The sequence below is a fragment of the Callionymus lyra genome, chromosome 7 (genome assembly GCF_982586985.1).
Source record: "Callionymus lyra chromosome 7, fCalLyr1.hap1.1, whole genome shotgun sequence".
Classification (NCBI taxonomy): domain Eukaryota; kingdom Metazoa; phylum Chordata; class Actinopteri; order Syngnathiformes; family Callionymidae; genus Callionymus; species Callionymus lyra.
This window is the reverse complement of record NC_141824.1, coordinates 4,731,497-4,752,441: the sequence shown is the minus strand read 5'-3', so window position 1 is coordinate 4,752,441 and position 20,945 is coordinate 4,731,497. Positions and strand designations below refer to the sequence as shown.

The following is a 20,945-nucleotide window of genomic DNA, read 5'->3' as shown; positions in this document are numbered from 1 at the left end:
TTCATCAAGAGTCATGTGGTCTGTAAATACTACAACACCAGAGTCAAGTACTGGACAATACTACACATATATACTTGTTACTACACTATCACAACACCAGAGTCAAGTACTGGAAAATACTACACATATATTCTTGTTACTACACTATCACAACACCAGAGTCAAGTACTGGACAATACTACACATATATCCTTGTTACTACACTATCACAACACCAGAGTCAAGTACTGGACAATACTACACATATATCCTTGTTACTACACTATCACAACACCAGAGTCAAGTACTGGACAATACTACACATATATACCTGTTACTACACTATCACAACACCAGAGTCAAGTACTCGACAATACTACACATATATACTTGTTACTACACTATCACAACACCAGAGTCAAGTACTGGACAATACTACACATATATACTTGTTACTACACTATCACAACACCAGAGTCAAGTACTGGACAATACTACACATATATCCTTGTTACTACACTATCACAACACCAGAGTCAAGTACTGGACAATACTACACATATATACTTGTTACTACACTAACACAACACCAGAGTCAAGTACTGGACAATACTACACATATATACTTGTTACTACACTATCACAACACCAGAGTCAAGTACTGGACAATACTACACATATATCCTTGTTACTACACTATCACAACACCAGAGTCAAGTACTGGACAATACTACACATATATACCTGTTACTACACTATCACAACACCAGAGTCAAGTACTCGACAATACTACACATATATACTTGTTACTACACTATCACAACACCAGAGTCAAGTACTGGACAATACTACACATATATACTTGTTACTACACTATCACAACACCAGAGTCAAGTACTGGACAATACTACACATATATCCTTGTTACTACACTATCACAACACCAGAGTCAAGTACTGGACAATACTACACATATATACTTGTTACTACACTATCACAACACCAGAGTCAAGTACTGGACAATACTACACATATACTTTTGTCTGTATTATTTTTGTGTTGTTGTTCATGTAAAATAATATAATGGTTTCTATTTATTTGTCATTTTTCTTATACATCGACTGTCAATTGTTATTGATCGTCTTTTTCCATTGTAGCTTTTCTTCTGATCCATGATTGATTGACATTTAACTTTGTTACTTAATGTTACTTATTCATCATAACGGCAAACAGTTTAAAATCCTCATTTATATCAAATATGTTTTCTTTTTGACCAAGAAGTTTCTTTTTGAAAGTGCAACTTGTACTTGTTTGTCTGAACCTCTCATTGATTCTGTAAGAAAAGCTTTGTTTTGCTTCCAGCTCTCCTTGTTAATTAAAGAAAAAGCTGTTTTCGTGCTCGTCGTCTCGACCCTAAATGTTTGTTTTTCAAAGCTGCCTCGTTCAGTTCTTCAAAGTATTTCTCTCTCCAGGTGTTTGTCGATGGACTCTTCGTCGGTGTCATGGATTATAAAACCCAACAACTCCCCGTCCCCGATGCAAAGGTGGGGTTTTGTTTTCTGGACGACGTGAAATAAAAACCTGAGAGAAAGTATTTGAGTGACAACATGTTCTTCTAATGAAGGGGAAGAGAGTACTGCGTCTGTTGGTGGAGAACTGGGGAAGAGTGAATTTTGGAAACACCTTGGATGAGCAGCGCAAAGGTTTGAAAGATTCTTGAACGATGTATATTATTGTGTTTAATTCAGCTTCTGATAAGGATTTACTTCTCAGGACTTATTGGGGACGTGGAGCTGAATGAGAAGCCGCTGAGAGATTTTCTCATTTACAGTTTAGAAATGAAGCCAGACTTTGTTCGCAGGTTTGTTCTTTTGTTGTGACTTAAGTTTGTAATATCAGACCATTTAAAGAAGTACTTTATATATTATGCTCCAACATATTGCATTTATAAATATATATAATTATATATATATAAGTTAGAGCTGTATGACATATCGAACATATCGAAAACATGTTTTAAATCTGCACTTCGATCAATCAGTGTCACGTTCTGTAGAGTTGTCAATTTGTACTTCTATGTCTCGTTGTTGTTTACGTCTCCGTCTGTCTGTGAACTGTGACAGGTCCTGCTAGCGCGCTGAATTAGCTCAGTATATCCACGGAAGTAATACTAACTTGTGATCTAGTCAAACACTAGTGATCCAGTCACTCGTCTCTTTCAACCTCCTTTGTTAAAACAACATATTGTAAGAACTTTTCATCTCATCTCAGTTGTTTTCTTAGAAGATCGTGAACTTCCAAACAAACCTGTCCGTCTTCACCGTATGCTAACGAGCTAAGTTGTTAGCGTCATTTATAAAGTGTTATGTGTGCGTGTACAAGGAGGTAGATTTATTATTGATTTGGTAATATCGCGACGCGCCGGCGGCTCCTCTCTGATGTCGCTCAGTTTGGCGGTAAACCGATGTAAGTCCCGCGAGACTGAGCGTTATAAGTGATATTTTTATACCATCATGTCGACACCGAAGCGCAGAAATAAACTAAAGGGAAATATCGCATCGTTTTCCTTCTATAAACCCCCCGGACCTACACTACAGTACTCGCGGCTACATTTTTAGGTGAAGGAAAAAAACATCGCATTAATATCACAATTGAAGACACCAATATCGAATAACGTACTAATTTCCAATATCATGCAGCACTACTATAAGTTATAAGTAAGCAAGTTTTTTTTAAATTCATCTTTCAATGGACATCTTTAAATTAGCCTTGGGCACATTAGCAAAAGCTAATTAGCTTTGGCATTAGCAATACTCATAAGTATACTAATAAATCAAATTAAAATGCTGAAAAAAGAACCAAAAACACACCTTTAAAAGGATTTTAAACAACTTTCACAACCTGGAAACAAAATACTTAAAAAAAAGACAATATTATGAATAAGATTTGGTGAAGATTTTGTCAAATATTATGTATAGGTACATAATGTAAACGATGAAAAACGTCTTACTTTCTCTTTCTGTATATATTTTATTACAGTATATATTTATGTGTATCTATGACAAACTGTAATACAATATTGAAAGAAAGAGAAAATATGAAGTTTTTATTTTTTTTCTGTATGTACCATATAAAGTAAGAATATTTGATTAATTTCTTCCAAACCCTAAACTTATCCTCTTAAACTGGGTCATTTTTTTCCTCTTTCTCTACGTATAGATTTTTTTATCGTCAGTGATGCTAATGCTAATTAGCCTTTGCTAATGTCACCGAGGTTAATTTATATATTTCTATTCAAAGATGAAAAAAAAACGAGCTTAATTGCTTCATTTTTCTTTTCCAACCATAATAAATTCCTTATTTAAGCGTAATGAGGATAAAGATCAAAATAAACGTGGAGATAACGATCTAAACGTGAAGATAAAACCAGCTCAGGCGCTGCAGACTCACTAATGTATAGATTTTCTCTCTTAATGCTCTATAAAGGTTTATGTGCGACGGATAAAAGCGTCTCTTTACAGACTGGAGGCTTCAGGACGCTGGTCGCAGCAGCTGCAGCCCTGCTATCCCAGCTATCCCTGCTTCTTCCTGGGTCGACTGCACGTGGACGACGACCCCGGAGACACGTTCATCAAACTGCCTGTGAGTGACAGTTCGTCAACTCGCTGTCGAGCTGATGGATCCTGTCGTTACACAATGAACATGTTTATGATCGTGTTGAACAGAGACGGGTTAAAAAACAACATTCAGAAGGATGGATTTAAAGTTGAGTGTGTGTTGTTGTGATGTGTGACTCTATTGTATCATCAGTGTGTGTGTGTTGTTGTGATGTGTGACTCTATTGTATCATCAGTGTGTGTGTTGTTGTGATGTGTGACTCTATTGTATCATCAGTGTGTGTGTGTTGTTGTGATGTGTGACTCTATTGTATCATCAGTGTGTGTGTGTTGTTGTGATGTGTGACTCTATTGTATCATCCGTGTGTGTGTGTTGTTGTGATGTGTGACTCTATTGTATCATCAGTGTGTGTTTGTTGTTGTGATGTGTGACTCTATTGTATCATCAGTGTGTGTGTTGTTGTGATGTGTGACTCTATTGTATCATCAGTGTGTGTGTGTTGTTGTGATGTGTGACTCTATTGTATCATCAGTGTGTGTGTGTTGTTGTGATGTGTGACTCTATTGTATCATCAGTGTGTGTGTGTTGTTGTGATGTGTGACTCTATTGTATCATCAGTGTGTGTGTGTTGTTGTGATGTGTGACTCTATTGTATCATCCGTGTGTGTGTGTTGTTGTGATGTGTGACTCTATTGTATCATCAGTGTGTGTTTGTTGTTGTGATGTGTGACTCTATTGTATCATCAGTGTGTGTGTTGTTGTGATGTGTGACTCTATTGTATCATCAGTGTGTGTGTGTTGTTGTGATGTGTGACTCTATTGTATCATCAGTGTGTGTGTGTTGTTGTGATGTGTGACTCTATTGTATCATCAGTGTGTGTGTGTTGTTGTGATGTGTGACTCTATTGTATCATCAGTGTGTGTGTGTTGTTGTGATGTGTGACTCTATTGTATCATCAGTGTGTGTGTGTTTTGTTGTGTGACTCTATTGTATCATCAGTGTGTGTGTGTTGTTGTGATGTGTGACTCTATTGTATCATCAGTATGTGTGTGTTGTGTGACTATTGTATCATCAGTGTGTGTGTGTGTGTTGTCATCGTGGGTCATCAATCCTGGAAGTCTCCACCTTGTAGGGGCTCGTTGTATAATCAAAGTGGGGCGTGATTACAGCTGGAGGAGGAGTGAAGTCATTATTACGTCATAATGGACTCTCGTAACCTCTTGTTCGTCCAGATTTCAGAGCAACTTTATAAAGTAATAAAGTGTAAAACATGGTCATGATGAGAAGTTACTGCGTCTTGAAGAACATTCACTACATGTTAGTCGATCAGTAGTTGATCTTTAAGCTAATACTAGTGAGATGCTAAAAACAGTTAGCATCTCTCAATATCAATTGACCTACAAATATTATTTTTATTATTATTATACTTATTATTATAGTTATTATTCTTGGGTCTGTCAGATCTCAAGACAGATTCATTTATTCAAAGGTGTTAAATTTATTTATTTGTTTCCAGGGCTGGACCAAAGGAGTGGTTTTCATAAACGGGAGGAATCTGGGACGTTACTGGTCGGTGGGACCTCAGCAGACGCTCTACCTTCCAGCCCCCTGGCTTCACGCCGGAGACAACCAGGTGAATGTTTTCATTTACTCTGACCTACAGTAGAACATCACAATAGTGTGTTTTTTTTAGCAGAGATCTGAAATCATTTGATGTAAAAATTAGCCTAAAATCTAGTTCTGATAAAAATATTTATTGAACACATTTCCCCGTGAAAGAAACTCAAATAAATGATGTATTTTATTACACGTTGGTAATATTCTAGTCACCGTTATGTTGGAATTAAAATAGCAAAAACATATTTTGAATGAGGTAAATCCAGGTATTTTTCTTTATAATTAAACTCTTATTACAAAGATGGATGTAGAAACTGTAGATCAACTGGTATCTAAAAAAAAGGGAAAACTTTGTTTGGGTTTGATCACATTTTTTTTAACCTTTAACTTGAAAAAAACCTTTAAAATCTATCAATATACTTTATCCAACTACCCAGGTTTTCTGAGAATTGCCTTTGATTAGAAACAGAAAATAACATTTTTCTTTTGTTCTATAGAAACAAGTTTTGAAGGTCAACGGCTGACAAAAGTTATTTCTTTGTTTTATTTTGTGGTCACTGTTCAATTATATTCCTAAAAATTGTCTTGAATTTAACAGATAAAATAAATGGAAGGCAAAAATACTGGGTTAAAAAAAGTATGAAAATGAGCTGCTTGGCAGAGGTCTGTGCTCTTTTTCTACACAGTTCATTTTATTTAAGTATCAAATGATACGTTGAGTTATTTCGAGACACTTTTCTGTATAAATATCAACATATACGAGAAAATGAAAAACTAATATGAACGAGCGACTGGTTGAGGATCAACTTCCTTTTAACGGGCAGAAACCTCGAGCAGAACCAGACTTGGCCGGAGTATAATTTTGGTTTCTCACAGAAATATAACAACTACATGTTTAATATCTTTTTCAAGGTAGTACCCTCAAATCTAAATGATTTTATATTAAGAAAATCTACAAAATTTTCTATGAATTTTACTTTATTTTGAAAAATCTGTCATATTACAAATGGTGCGACTGATTTTGATATTTGATCCAGGTGTCAATTTTATGAATAATCTTCTGCCTTCATTAACGTGACCATCAGGTGTTTCTTTATGGTCCATAATGTGGAGAAACATCTCTCTGGGTTTTCATGTCCTGAAATGTTATCTTCTCGCAGCAGATGTTCAAAACCCTGTGTAGCTCTGAAGTGGTTGGAGAACCTTCTTGACTCTCCATCTGACAGGTGCTGGTGCTGGAAGAGCAGGAGTCTGACGGGAAGATCCAGTTCACCAGCAGCCCCGACTACGGCAGGACGGTCGAGGTCCAGTGACCGAAGGTCGGCCAAGGTCAGGGGGATGAAGGGAGTTCTTCTGGTTCTCTGGGACCAAAATTCATGATCGAAGGAGTCGAATAATATGATAATCTTTGGTATAAAAAGGGTAAAAAATAAGATGAAATAATCCTGTTTTGATCAATTATATCTAACAAAAAGTTTAATAATCGCATTCTTAGTATTATATATATATAGTATTTTAGTATTGTAATGATCTAAAACATTTCCAAAGCTCAATTTTAAGGAAAAACATTCCATCATTTCATCTTAATTCAAGTGGATTTAGGAAGAAAATAAATGGTCAAGTAAAGCAACAAAGAACAAACAAAGAGCAACAAAGGTCTTTGTTCTTGTTCTTATTTTATTTTGATTTTTTTTATGAAAAATTGCTGTATTTGCTGTGGCTAATTGGAAAAAAAATCCCAAAGGAGACCTCCTTAGGGATCAATAAAGTTCTACCTAACTACCTAAAGCAAAGATCTGCTCATTCTTCATTCACCACACAGCCTGTAGTTCCATCTGGATCTAGGGAGGTTTTGAAGGATCTGTCGTCCTCATTACTAATTTTTGGTCGAGCCTGTGGTTCCATCTGGATCCAGGGAGGTTTTGAAGGATCTGTCGTCCTCATTACTAATTTTTGGTCGAGCCTGTGGTTCCATCTGGATCTAGGGAGGTTTGGAAGGATCTGTCGTCCTCATTACTAATTTTCGGTCGAGCCTGTGGTTCCATCTGGATCCAGGGAGGTTTTGAAGGATCTGTCGTCCACTTTCATGGCTTCAAACTGCCACTGATGACAGGGCGAGCAAAAAAAGGAGAAAAACTGAAAAGTTGATTTTTACAAAAACATCATTAAACACCAAAATAAATGAACCGTTTTTGTGACTTTTGTTTATACAAACAGTTAATATTAGTTAATATGCGGGAATATTAGATGCAGTGTGGCGGCTGGCCCATAGGGGCTGGGGTGTTTTTTTTTTATCATTATATTTTATCAAATATCTTTATTTATCATTTTATCTTTTATATATTTTAGTTTTTTAGTTTTAAATTAACATAGTTTTAATCATCAACATTGATAATTTTGTATGTTTTTGGAACTCTTTATGTTGATAAACTATATCTTGTTGATTCACAAGTGTCAATATTAGTTATTTTTATGAATTAGTGAGTTTATTAGTTTAGTAATACTAGTTTTTTAAATATATTTTTCTTTGCAGTATATTTGTGTGTGTTTGTGATCATTTGTTTAAAAGTATCTATTGTTCTGGTGACAAGTTTGATTTTTTAGTTTTTTAAATAATTGAGTTTATTCTGTATGACGTGTATAAGAGTATAATTAAAATATGTTTTTATTCCGAATGAAACGAGCAAAATAAACATGATTATCCATCATTAACTTTACAAATAACCTTAATTTACTATTAAAATTCACCTCATGTGAAAACTCTTGTGACTTATTCACATGTTGTAAATGTTAAAGTCTTCAACATGCAGTAGTTCATTCATCATGACGTTGTTTTGAAATTATTACTTAATAAAGTCCTCGTCTGTAATCTCACCAAACGAGATCACGCTTTAAATGAAACATTGTGACATCACTCTGGTGCAGGTGTCCTCCCCTAGAACCTAAATCAGTTAAGAACCTACATGTTAATAAACTAAATAAATATTTATGTAAATATGGTGAGAGTTACTTCTGCCTTTAGGTGTTTTTGTAACGTGTACATTAAGCAGCAAACCTTATTTTTATTATTCTTTTTTAATGTACAAAACAAGAGTTTTAGGGGTGAGTTTGAAATTTACGTGAGTCCTTGAATGCAACTCGTGTTTTTGTGACCAATCAGAGCAGAGTGGGCGTGGTTTCTTGGATGAGATTTCTTCTCAGCCAAAACAGCGCAGTTTAAGTGGGCGGGGCTTAAGCATACTTTCTAATGTAAATATCTTTATTAAATGAGAGTTTTGTGCAAAAACAAACTGATGAGTATAATAGAGTATAATAGAGTATAATAGAGTATAATAGAGGTCCTAGAACAATTTAAGAGACACTTAAATTAGCACATTAGGAGCCCTTTAATGTGTTGATTTTTACATGTAATATATAGGATAGGAGGGAAAATGTACTGGAAGAGAGCGCCACCTAGAATATTTTTCACCAGCCGCCACTGAGGGTAAGAAAACAACAACAACACAAAAGATCATGACCTGAAACAGAAGCACGTTTGTTCTTGTCAGTTGTTTATTCCACTTGAAACTAACATCTCCACCGCAGCAAATCAACACCCGAAGACTCGCATGCAGAAGTGATTGATGAGGAAGATGACGGTGAAGGTGAACATGTTTTGACTTTGATTCTTTTTTTTTCAAACGACTCCACGAGGTGGACGCGTCCGTCGCCGTGAACGCTGAGTATTGCTCGATACTTCTTTGTCTACAAACCATCATTCAACCAGCGGGTGAAAGAAACTTTCGAAGATGGTTTTTTTTAAAAGAAAAAGTTTCTCTTGAACATGAACTGAGCTTTTAAATTCATCTCTTACCGACAACAGATCTGAGGCTTGGGAAATAAACACGTATAAATGCCTTTTCGTGTTTCATAAATAGTCACATTTACCATCCAGGGAATAAATGGTAGAAAAAGAACGATAGAATATCTGAGCGAAACTAAAGTTTCTGTACATCTATCGAGCTCGAGCTATTTTTGTGTCGAGTGAAAAATCAAATCTTTTTGAAAAAGAGATGTGAGAGCCACACGATGAAGACCAGAGCTGTGTCTCAAATCACATACTTGTGTACTTAAACTTTAGTGCATAAGTGCGTCTCAATTCTTAGTATGTAAATGTAGTGCTCCATACACACTAGATTCGAGTATGGATCGATGGACACTTTCTACACTAAACGACTCCATCTTAGTAACGTTGACCTTGTAAACGAAAGTAACGTCATATATATATATATATATATATATAAATATATAATATATATATATATATACATATTAATTACAGGTGTATTTTCAGCAGCAGTACGAGGACGACACGTCTTCGCTGCTGATACCATCGTAAATGTCTCGTCAATATTTCTCATATTTCTTGATCCAAACCAAACGTGCTGCCAGCAGGTGGCGATAGTGTTCCTACAGCTGGTTGAAATCATCCTTAAATAGTAGTAGAAGAAGAAGCTGTCGCGTCATTTCCTGTTAGTGTGTAGCAGCAGAGTTTGATTTGAGACATACTATCTGTGGAGGATTAGTTACTAGTTAGTACGTACACTATCCTGATGATACTAACCAGTGCACTAAGAGAATTGTGTGATTTGAGACGCAGCACACGTACGATGCTAATTGATTGGAACATGCTAGTAGATGCTAGCTGCTAACGTGCACCTGGTGATGCAAACGTTTGTCGTAATAGTGTCGCACATCAACGAAGTTTCACGACGACAATGATTTTTGTTTTATTGTTGACGACAACGTCTTGAATTTTTCTGCCTCGTGCTTCAGTCGCTCAGTGATTCTCTTGAAAGCCGTCGAGACAATTAAGAAGAACTCGATACAAAGAAAAGGGAATCGTTTTAATTTGTGAATCAAAAATATCATTTTTCATTTAAAGCAGCACTAAGTAACATTTTTTTCCTTCTATCTTCTGTAATGATTAGTTTGATTTTAAACAGTTATGATAAGCGCAGTAGAACTCCAGCTTTTATTTGATCTAAAACCAAACTTCTCTACAGCGGTGAGTCTGAAACAGCGTTAAGTACTGAAAGACTTTGTCAGAATAAAGTCAAATAAAACCTATCAAGAGCCTTTATCTAATGTTGTGATATGTGGCGACTTTACTTATTGCTATGACCTGTTGGAGCAGCAACAATGTCAGATTTAACATGTTTGTTTTCGGCTCCCCCTAGTGTTAGAACAGTGTAACTTGCAATGTCCTCCTTCGGCGCCGGTGCCACAGTCTGCATTAGATTTAAACATTTTTTTCTTGTTTTATCTTCTCGGAAACTTCAAAAAGTACTTTTGAGTCCTTAAGGAAATGAACGCAAACGCTGTCTCCAGCAGCAGTTTGGTGTCACATGTTAAAATAATGCGTTAGTTATAAACTTTTTTTAAATTAAACTAACCGTCGCACATAATACGAAGAAAAAATATTCAGTGTTGCTGCTGCAGTGCATTATGGGTGGTCAAGGTAAAATTTTCTTTTTTAACAAATAATCATGAGATCATTTCATGACGTTCACCTGTTCGTCAATACGCCTGGTCTTGTATTTGGCGAGTCGAGCCGCACAGAGGGCGCTAGAGAGGCCGCTCATCAAGTGTTCAGTCACTCAGAGTCGTTAGAAAAGAACAGAACAGCAGTGAAGGAACTGAACGGTTTGACAGATATGGGCGACATTATCCAAAATCTATTTATTCTTTGTGCTTTTTTTTCTTCTTCTTCTTCTTCCCTTCAATATCCCGTCATGAGCGGACGCCGTTCATTTGATGAAGAACAAAACATTCATGGATTCAATCTATTATTTATCGGCCGCACCAGCTGCTGTTTTCTTCCCCGGATTTATATTTCATACACTGTGTGACGTTCCTCGTCGTGTTGGTGAGGACGAGAGATTTAGTGCAACGTTTCTGGAGATTTATCGCTCGGGTGTGTGTGTGTGTGTGTGTGTGTGTGTGTGGACGGTGGAGGAGGTGGAGACGCTACACTTGTGTGTGTGTGTGTGTGTGTCGTCGTCGTCCGGGGGTCGTCCGGGGGTCGTCGAAGATTTCAATAAATACTTTTGAGTCTCGATATTTACACGCGACGCGATGGAATCCTCTTGGAGGAAAAAAAAAAGTGACGAGTCAGTAGGACTTGCAAGTTAAAACAATTAAATAAACACTTTATCAAAAACATTCCTCTCGCGGTTCCTCGACGTCACGAGGATCTCGAGGCCGCGGCTGAGTCCGACCTCCGACCTCTGGAGTCCCCCCCCCCCGTGAGTGACGGTCGTCGTCGTTGTGCCGTCTCTTCCGGCAGATTATGTCGAAGGATCTCCCATCATGCTGTGCTTTTGATATGATACATAAATATTTTCCCATCAGGACGGAGGGTTTGACTCCCACTTCCTGTTCGGCTGCTGATTTAAGTCCTTCCTTCCTGTCCGCGGTCCAGGGCTCAGCACCTGCGAGGAAGAGGATTAAAGACTCGCTGAGAAGGAGCGCCAGAGATTAGCTTTAATTGATGGCGTTCACGCGACGGCTGCTGCAGCTTCACGCGCTCGATGACGCTCTTCCAGGCGTCGTTCGCTCACCGTCGGGGGGTCAGATTTCCACGTTGGGGTCCGTGAATCCCTTCTTGCCCTCGTTGACCAGGACCGGCTTCTCCGTCCTCGTGTGCCAGACCAGGATCTGTGGGAAGAAAAAAGGAAAAAACTTGTAAAAAAACGTGTTTGAGACGCGACACGTTCATGTCGAACTGCAGGTCGTGATCATTGAAGAACCAGATACGATGTATAGAGTGAAGTATAGAGATACTGTAGGAACATGTTGAGTACTTGTTCTTTGCATATTGTTTTATTTTGCTGAATGAAAAAATGATTTCAGTGTGTTTTAGTGCTTTTTGACCACATTGTAACGACCGTGATAATGATAACCAGTGCGCACACTTCTTCTTCTAGTATACTAGAAGTTAGTGTGCATCAGGATAGTGTACGTACTAACTAGTAACTAATCCTCCACAGATAGTATGTCTCAAATCAAACTCTGCTGCTACACACTAACAGGAAATGACACGACAGCTTCTTCTTCTACTACTATTTAACGATGATTTTAAGCAGCTGTAGGAACACTATCGCCCCCTGCTGGCAGCATGTTTGGTTTGGATCAAGAAATATGAGAACTATTGACAAAATATTTACGCTGGTATCAGCAGTGAAGACGTGTCATCCTTGTACTGCTGCTGAAAATACACCTGGAAGTATATGAATATATATATATATAAGATTTAATAACGCAATATATCACTTAATCAATATTTTCTAGCACCCCTAGTGGCCAGTTACATTATTTCAATATTATTTGTTTCGATAAATGTTTAGTAAATGCAATTTTGTTTTATTGTTTTTTTTTTTTTAGTTTTCCAAAATTTACTGACATTACCAAGTTCAACAGTAGTAGTAAAATAAATGTCCGTTTAATTGCAGAATATTTTATTATATTTCATTTTTATTTATACCTGTCTCGAATTCTGTGTCGGTTTTAAAAAAAACAACATTTTCTAAAAAAAATAAACTGCACTCAAGGTAGAATCTTTATTTTAATTCAGATTCAATTCTGATGCCGCTCTGATGCCGCTCTGATGCTCCTCTGATGCCGCTCTGATGCCGCTCTGATGCTGCTCTGATGCTCCTCTGATGCCGCTCTGATGCCGCTCTGATGCTCCTCTGATGCCGCTCTGATGCCGCTCTGATGCTCCTCTGATGGCGCTCTTATGCCGCTCTTATGCCGCTCTGATGCCGCTCTGATGCCGCTCAGATGCTCCTCTGATGCCGCTCTGATGCCGCTCTGATGCTCCTCTGATGCTCCTCTGATGCCGCTCTTATGCCGCTCTGATGCCGCTCTGATGCCGCTCTGATGCCGCTCAGATGCTCCTCTGATGCCGCTCTGATGCCGCTCTGATGCTCCTCTGATGCCGCTCTGATGCCGCTCTGATGCTCCTCTGATGCTCCTCTGATGCCGCTCTTATGCCACTCTGATGCCGCTCTGATGCTCCTCTGATGCCGCTCTGATGCCGCTCTGATGCCGCTCTGATGCCGCTCAGATGCTCCTCTGATGCCGCTCTGATGCTCCTCTGATGCCGCTCTTATGCCACTCTGATGCTCCTCTGATGCTGCTCTGATGCCGCTCTTATGCCACTCTGATGCTCCTCTGATGCTGCTCTGATGCTCCTCTGATGCCGCTCTTATGCCACTCTGATGCTCCTCTGATGCCGCTCAGATGCCGCTCTGATGCCGCTCTGATGCCGCTCTGATGCGGCTCTGATGCGGCTCTGATGCCGCTCAGATGCCGCTCTGATGCCGCTCAGATGCCGCTCTGATGCTTCTCTGATGCTGCTCTGATGCTGCTCTGATGCCGCTCAGATGCCGCTCTGATGCTTCTCTGATGCTGCTCTGATGCCGCTCTGATGCCGCTCTGATGCCGCTCTGATGCTCCTCTGATGCTCCTCTGATGCCGCTCTGATGCCGCTCTGATGCCTCTCAGATGCCGCTCTGATGCCGCTCTGATGCCGCTCTGATGCTCCTCTGATGCCGCTCTGATGCTCCTCTGATGCCGCTCTGATGCCGCTCTGATGCCGCTCTGATGCTCCTCTGATGCCGCTCTGATGCTCCTCTGATGCCGCTCTGATGCCGCTCTGATGCTGCTCTGATGCTCCTCTGATGCCGCTCTGATGCCGCTCTGATGCCGCTCTGATGCTTCTCTGATGCCGCTCTGATGCTGCTCTGATGCCGCTCTGATGCTTCTCTGATGCCGCTCTGATGCTGCTATGATGCTGCTCTGAGCATCTTCTGGTCGAGGTAAAAAGAAAGATGGCCGAGCATGAAGGGAAACGAGAGTCAAGCTCATCTTCTCTGCTGCTCGCTGTTGGATCTCACCTTCCTTTCATCTCCTCCATGAATAATTCATGCCCGAGCTCCCACTTTGCTCAGGTGTTAGGATGAGGTTAACAGTCACGCTCGCCTCAGAAGTGGAACATTAGAAGAACCTCGCTCGACTCTTCATTTCTGCTGCTCGGCGGCGTCGACGCTCATCTGTAATCACGCTGACGTCCTCCTCCTCCTCAAACCCACCCTGTTTTCAATTCCGCTCTCTCGTCCTTCTCTTGAATCCCCTCTTTTCATTGAACCTCCTGAAAGGCTGAGGGTGAGCAGGAGAGAGAGCTGACCTCAAACGTCTCTCTTTCCTTTTCGTTCCCTTCGTTCCTGCATCTCTCTGTGTTCGAGTGTTTCGTGACATATCTTGATCACAGTGAGAACAGCCTGTTGAAGCCTCTGGTCCTTCTTCTGTGGCCACTGAGAGCTTTAGTGACCCTGGAGCTGTGAGTGTGTGTGTGTGTGTGTGTGTGTGTGTGTGTGTGTGTGTGTGTGTGCGTGTGTGTGAGTGTGAGTGTGGGGGGTTGTGTGTGTGTGAGTGAGCGTGTGAGTGTGTGTGTGTGTGTGAGTGTGGGGGGTTGTGTGTGTGTGAGTGAGCGTGTGTGTGTGTGTGTGTGTGTGTGTGTGTGTGTGTGTGTGTGTGTGTGTGTGTGTGTGTGTGTGTGTGTGTGTGTGTGAGAGTGAGTGAGTGAGTGAGTGAGTGAGTGAGTGAGTGAGTGAGTGAGTGAGTGAGTGAGTGAGTGAGTGAGTGAGTGAGTGAGTGAGTGAGTGAGTGAGTGAGTGAGTGAGTGAGTGAGTGAGTGAGTGAGTGAGTGAGTGAGTGAGTGAGTGAGTGAGTGAGTGAGTGAGTGAGTGAGTGAGTGAGATGGTATTAATAGTATCATGAAGAACAATAAACTACACACACTGGACTAAAAGTGATCACAAGTATATTTTAACGTGTATGTTTTCTAATGATCTATTTATTTAGTTTGGTATGTTGTAAATGTCATAGCATAGGAAAAAATAGTATTTCATATAGTATTTTCATATATTATAAAACAGTATATTATAATGCATAGTATCTTTCAGATCAGTATACTATAGTATGTTTTGGTCCAGTATAGTTTATTACAGAAATGTGAAATATAATAATGTCCAAACTAGTAGAGTAGTATAGTTTCATATTTAATTGTCCAGAGTAATATAGTATTGCATAGTATACTGTGGGATAGTATAGAACAGACCATATAGTATAGTATAGTATGAACAATATAGTATAGTGTATACCATATAGTATAGACAACATAGTATAGTAAAGTATAGACAATATAGTATAGTATAGACAATATAGTATAGTATAGACAATATAGTATAGTATAGTATAGACAATATAGAATACGATGGTATTAACAATATAGTATAGTATAGTATAGTATGGACAATACAATATAGTATAGTATAGTATGGACAATATAATATAGTATAGTCAAGTTCGGACAAGATAGTACAGTATAATATGGACACAATAGTATAGTATGGACAGTATAGTATAGCAGTCACTTCAACAAGAAGGTTGTGTGTTTGCGTGATGTCACTTCAACAAGAAGGTTGTGTGTTTGCGTGATGTCACTTCAACAAGAAGGTTGTGTGTTTGCGTGATGTCACTTCAACAAGAAGGTTGTGTGTTTGCGTGATGTCACTTCAACAAGAAGGTTGTGTGTTGTCACTTCAACAAGAAGGTTGTGTGTTTGCGTGATGTCACTTCAACAAGAAGGTTGTGTGTTTGCGTGATGTCACTTCAACAAGAAGGTTGTGTGTTTGCGTGATGTCACTTCAACAAGAAGGTTGTGTGTTTGCGTGATGTCACATAAACAAGAAGGTTGTGTTGTCACGTGATGTCACTTCAACAAGAAGGTTGTGTGTTTGTGTGATGTCACTTCAACAAGAAGGTTGTGTTGTCACGTGATGTCACTTCAACAAGAAGGTTGTGTTGTCACTTGATGTCACTTCAACAAGAAGGTTGTGTGTTTGCGTGATGTCACTTCAACAAGAAGGTTGTGTGTTTGCGTGATGTCACTTCAACAAGAAGGTTGTGTGTTTGCGTGATGTCACTTCAACAAGAAGGTTGTGTGTTTGTGTGATGTCACTTCAACAAGAAGGTTGTGTTGTCACGTGATGTCACTTCAACAAGAAGGTTGTGTGTTTGTGTGATGTCACTTCAACAAGAAGGTTGTGTTGTCACGTGATGTCACTTCAACAAGAAGGTTGTGTGTTTGTGTGATGTCACTTCAACAAGAAGGTTGTGTGTTTGTGTGATGTCACTTCAACAAGAAGGTTGTGTTGTCACGTGATGTCACTTCAACAAGAAGGTTGTGTTGTCACGTGATGTCACTTCAACAAGAAGGTTGTGTTGTCACGTGATGTCACTTCAACAAGAAGGTTGTGTGTTTGTGTGATGTCACTTCAACAAGAAGGTTGTGTTGTCACGTGATGTCACTTCAACAAGAAGGTTGTGTGTTGTCACTTCAACAAGAAGGTTGTGTTGTCACGTGATGTCACATAAACAAGAAGGTTGTGTGTTTGTGTGATGTCACTTCAACAAGAAGGTTGTGTTGTCGCGTGATGTCACCTCAACAAGAAGGTTGTGCTGACATGTGATGTCACTTCAACAAGAAGGTTGTGTGTTTGCATGATGTCACATAAACAAGAAGGTTGTGTTTTCACGTGATGTCACTTCAACAAGAAGGTTGTGTGTTTGTGTGATGTCACTTCAACAAGAAGGTTGTGTTGTCACGTGATGTCACTTCAACAAGAAGGTTGTGTTGTCACGTGATGTCACTTCAACAAGAAGGTTGTGTGTTTGCGTGATGTCACTTCAACAAGAAGGTTGTGTGTTTGCGTGATGTCGCTTCAACAAGAAGGTTGTGTGTTTGCGTGATGTCACTTCAACAAGAAGGTTGTGTGTTTGTGTGATGTCACTTCAACAAGAAGGTTGTGTGTTTGTGTGATGTCACTTCAACAAGAAGGTTGTGTTGTCACGTGATGTCACTTCAACAAGAAGGTTGTGTGTTGTCACTTCAACAAGAAGGTTGTGTGTTTGCGTGATGTCACTTCAACAAGAAGGTTGTGTGTTTGCGTGATGTCACTTCAACAAGAAGGTTGTGTGTTTGCGTGATGTCACTTCAACAAGAAGGTTGTGTGTTTGCGTGATGTCACATAAACAAGAAGGTTGTGTTGTCACGTGATGTCACTTCAACAAGAAGGTTGTGTGTTTGTGTGATGTCACTTCAACAAGAAGGTTGTGTTGTCACGTGATGTCACTTCAACAAGAAGGTTGTGTTGTCACTTGATGTCACTTCAACAAGAAGGTTGTGTGTTTGCGTGATGTCACTTCAACAAGAAGGTTGTGTGTTTGCGTGATGTCACTTCAACAAGAAGGTTGTGTGTTTGCGTGATGTCACTTCAACAAGAAGGTTGTGTGTTTGTGTGATGTCACTTCAACAAGAAGGTTGTGTTGTCACGTGATGTCACTTCAACAAGAAGGTTGTGTGTTTGTGTGATGTCACTTCAACAAGAAGGTTGTGTTGTCACGTGATGTCACTTCAACAAGAAGGTTGTGTGTTTGTGTGATGTCACTTCAACAAGAAGGTTGTGTGTTTGTGTGATGTCACTTCAACAAGAAGGTTGTGTTGTCACGTGATGTCACTTCAACAAGAAGGTTGTGTTGTCACGTGATGTCACTTCAACAAGAAGGTTGTGTTGTCACGTGATGTCACTTCAACAAGAAGGTTGTGTGTTTGTGTGATGTCACTTCAACAAGAAGGTTGTGTTGTCACGTGATGTCACTTCAACAAGAAGGTTGTGTGTTGTCACTTCAACAAGAAGGTTGTGTTGTCACGTGATGTCACATAAACAAGAAGGTTGTGTGTTTGTGTGATGTCACTTCAACAAGAAGGTTGTGTTGTCGCGTGATGTCACCTCAACAAGAAGGTTGTGCTGACATGTGATGTCACTTCAACAAGAAGGTTGTGTGTTTGCATGATGTCACATAAACAAGAAGGTTGTGTTTTCACGTGATGTCACTTCAACAAGAAGGTTGTGTGTTTGTGTGATGTCACTTCAACAAGAAGGTTGTGTTGTCACGTGATGTCACTTCAACAAGAAGGTTGTGTGTTTGCGTGATGTCGCTTCAACAAGAAGGTTGTGTGTTTGCGTGATGTCACTTCAACAAGAAGGTTGTGTGTTTGTGTGATGTCACTTCAACAAGAAGGTTGTGTGTTTGTGTGATGTCACTTCAACAAGAAGGTTGTGTTGTCACGTGATGTCACTTCAACAAGAAGGTTGTGTTGTCACGTGATGTCACTTCAACAAGAAGGTTGTGTGTTTGCGTGATGTCACTTCAACAAGAAGGTTATGTTGTCACGTGATGTCACTTCAACAAGAAGGTTGTGTTGTCACGTGATGTCACTTCAACAAGAAGGTTGTGTTGTCACGTGATGTCACTTCAACAAGAAGGTTGTGTGTTTGTGTGATGTCACTTCAACAAGAAGGTTGTGTGTTTGCGTGATGTCACATAAACAAGAAGGTTGTGTTGTCATGTGATGTCACTTCAACAAGAAGGTTGTGTTGTCACGTGATGTCACTTCAACAAGAATGTTGTGTTGTCACGTGATGTCACTTCAACAAGAAGGTTGTGTGTTTGCGTGATGTCACTTCAACAAGAAGGTTGTGTGTTTGCGTGATGTCGCTTCAACAAGAAGGTTGTGTTGTCACGTGATGTCACTTCAACAAGAAGGTTGTGTTGTCACGTGATGTCACTTCAACAAGAAGGTTGTGTTGTCACGTGATGTCACTTCAACAAGAAGGTTGTGTGTTTGCGTGATGTCACTTCAACAAGAAGGTTGTGTTGTCACGTGATGTCACTTCAACAAGAAGGTTGTGTTGTCACGTGATGTCACTTCAACAAGAAGGTTGTGTGTTTGTGTGATGTCACTTCAACAAGAAGGTTGTGTGTTTGTGTGATGTCACTTCAACAAGGAGGTTGTGTTGTCACGTGATGTCACTTCAACAAGAAGGTTGTGTTGTCACGTGATGTCACTTCAACAAGAAGGTTGTGTTGTCACGTGATGTCACTTCAACAAGAAGGTTGTGTGTTTGCGTGATGTCGCTTCAACAAGAAGGTTATGTTGTCACGTGATGTCACTTCAACAAGAAGGTTGTGTGTTTGTGTGATGTCACTTCAACAAGAAGGTTGTGTGTTTGCGTGATGTCACTTCAACAAGAAGGTTGTGTTGTCACGTGATGTCACTTCAACAAGAAGGTTGTGTTGTCACGTGATGTCACTTCAACAAGAAGGTTGTGTTGTCACGTGATGTCACTTCAACAAGAAGGTTGTGTGTTTGTGTGATGTCACTTCAACAAGAAGGTTGTGTATTTGTGTGATGTCACTTCAACAAGAAGGTTGTGTTGTCACGTGATGTCACTTCAACAAGAAGGTTGTGTTGTCACGTGATGTCACTTCAACAAGAAGGTTGTGTGTTTGCGTGATGTCACTTCAACAAGAAGGTTGTGTTGTCACGTGATGTCACTTCAACAAGAAGGTTGTGTGTTTGTGTGATGTCACTTCAACAAGAAGGTTGTGTGTTTGTGTGATGTCACTTCAACAAGAAGGTTGTGTTGTCACGTGATGTCACTTCAACAAGAAGGTTGTGTTGTCACGTGATGTCACTTCAACAAGAAGGTTGTGTGTTTGTGTGATGTCACTTCAACAAGAAGGTTGTGTTGTCACGTGATGTCACTTCAACAAGAAGGTCGTGTTGTCACGTGATGTCACTTCAACAAGAAGGTTGTGTGTTTGCGTGATGTCACTTCAACAAGAAGGTTGTGTTGTCACGTGATGTCACTTCAACAAGAAGGTTGTGTGTTTGCGTGATGTCACTTCAACAAGAAGGTTGTGTTGTCACGTGATGTCACTTCAACAAGAAGGTTGTGTGTTTGTGTGATGTCACTTCAACAAGAAGGTTGTGTTGTCACGTGATGTCACTTCAACAAGAAGGTTGTGTGTTTGCGTGATGTCACTTCAACAAGAAGGTTGTGTGTTTACGTGATGTCACTTCAACAAGAAGGTTGTGTTGTCACGTGATGTCACTTCAACAAGAAGGTTGTGTGTTTGTGTGATGTCACTTCAACAAGAAGGTTGTGTGTTTGTGTGATGTCACTTCAACAAGAAGGTTGTGTTGTCACGTGATGTCACTTCAACAAGAAGGTTGTGTTGTCACGTGATGTCACTTCAACAAGAAGGTTGTGTGTTTGCGTGATGTCACTTCAACAAGAAGGTTGTGTTGTCACGTGATGTCACTTCAACAAGAAGGTTGTGTGTTTGTGTGATGTCACTTCAACAAGAAGGTCGTGTTGTCACGTGATGTCACTTCAACAAGAAGGTTGTGTGTTTGTGTGATGTCACTTCAACAAGAAGGTTGTGTGTTTGCGTGATGTCACTTCAACAAGAAGGTTGTGTGTTTACGTGATGTCACTTCAACAAGAAGGTTGTGTTGTCACGTGATGTCACTTCAACAAGAAGGTTGTGTGTTTGTGTGATGTCACTTCAACAAGAAGGTTGTGTTGTCACGTGATGTCACTTCAACAAGAAGGTTGTGTTGTCACGTGATGTCACTTCAACAAGAAGGTTGTGTTGTCACGTGATGTCACTTCAACAAGAAGGTTGTGTGTTTGCGTGATGTCGCTTCAACAAGAAGGTTGTGTTGTCACGTGATGTCACTTCAACAAGAAGGTTGTGTTGTCACGTGATG

The 20,945-nt window shown here is 39.8% G+C and overlaps 2 protein-coding genes across 3 annotated transcripts in view; one reads left to right on the top strand and one right to left on the bottom strand.

Moving 5' to 3' along the window:
* LOC148074668 (beta-galactosidase-1-like protein 2) overlaps positions 1-6,997 on the top strand; it is a 31,249-nt gene extending 24,252 nt beyond the window's left edge. For both annotated transcript variants that reach the window (XM_087795233.1, XM_087795234.1), the window contains 6 exons: positions 1,452-1,523; positions 1,604-1,682; positions 1,753-1,840; positions 3,501-3,621; positions 5,115-5,231; positions 6,442-6,997. In XM_087795233.1, coding sequence (XP_087651359.1) covers positions 1,452-1,523; positions 1,604-1,682; positions 1,753-1,840; positions 3,501-3,621; positions 5,115-5,231; positions 6,442-6,528 — 564 coding nt within the window. In that variant the 3' untranslated portion in view covers positions 6,529-6,997. The remainder of the gene's footprint in view (positions 1-1,451; positions 1,524-1,603; positions 1,683-1,752; positions 1,841-3,500; positions 3,622-5,114; positions 5,232-6,441) is intronic.
* Positions 6,998-8,754: 1,757 nt separating this feature from the next.
* Positions 8,755-20,945, bottom strand: part of LOC148074667 (galactosylgalactosylxylosylprotein 3-beta-glucuronosyltransferase 1-like) — a 130,409-nt gene continuing 118,218 nt past the window's right edge. The window contains exons 8-9 of the mRNA XM_087795951.1: positions 11,818-11,914; positions 8,755-11,688 (exon numbers count right to left, since the gene is read on the bottom strand). Of these exons, the coding sequence (XP_087652077.1) occupies positions 11,828-11,914 (87 nt within the window). The 3' untranslated portion in view covers positions 8,755-11,688; positions 11,818-11,827. The remainder of the gene's footprint in view (positions 11,689-11,817; positions 11,915-20,945) is intronic.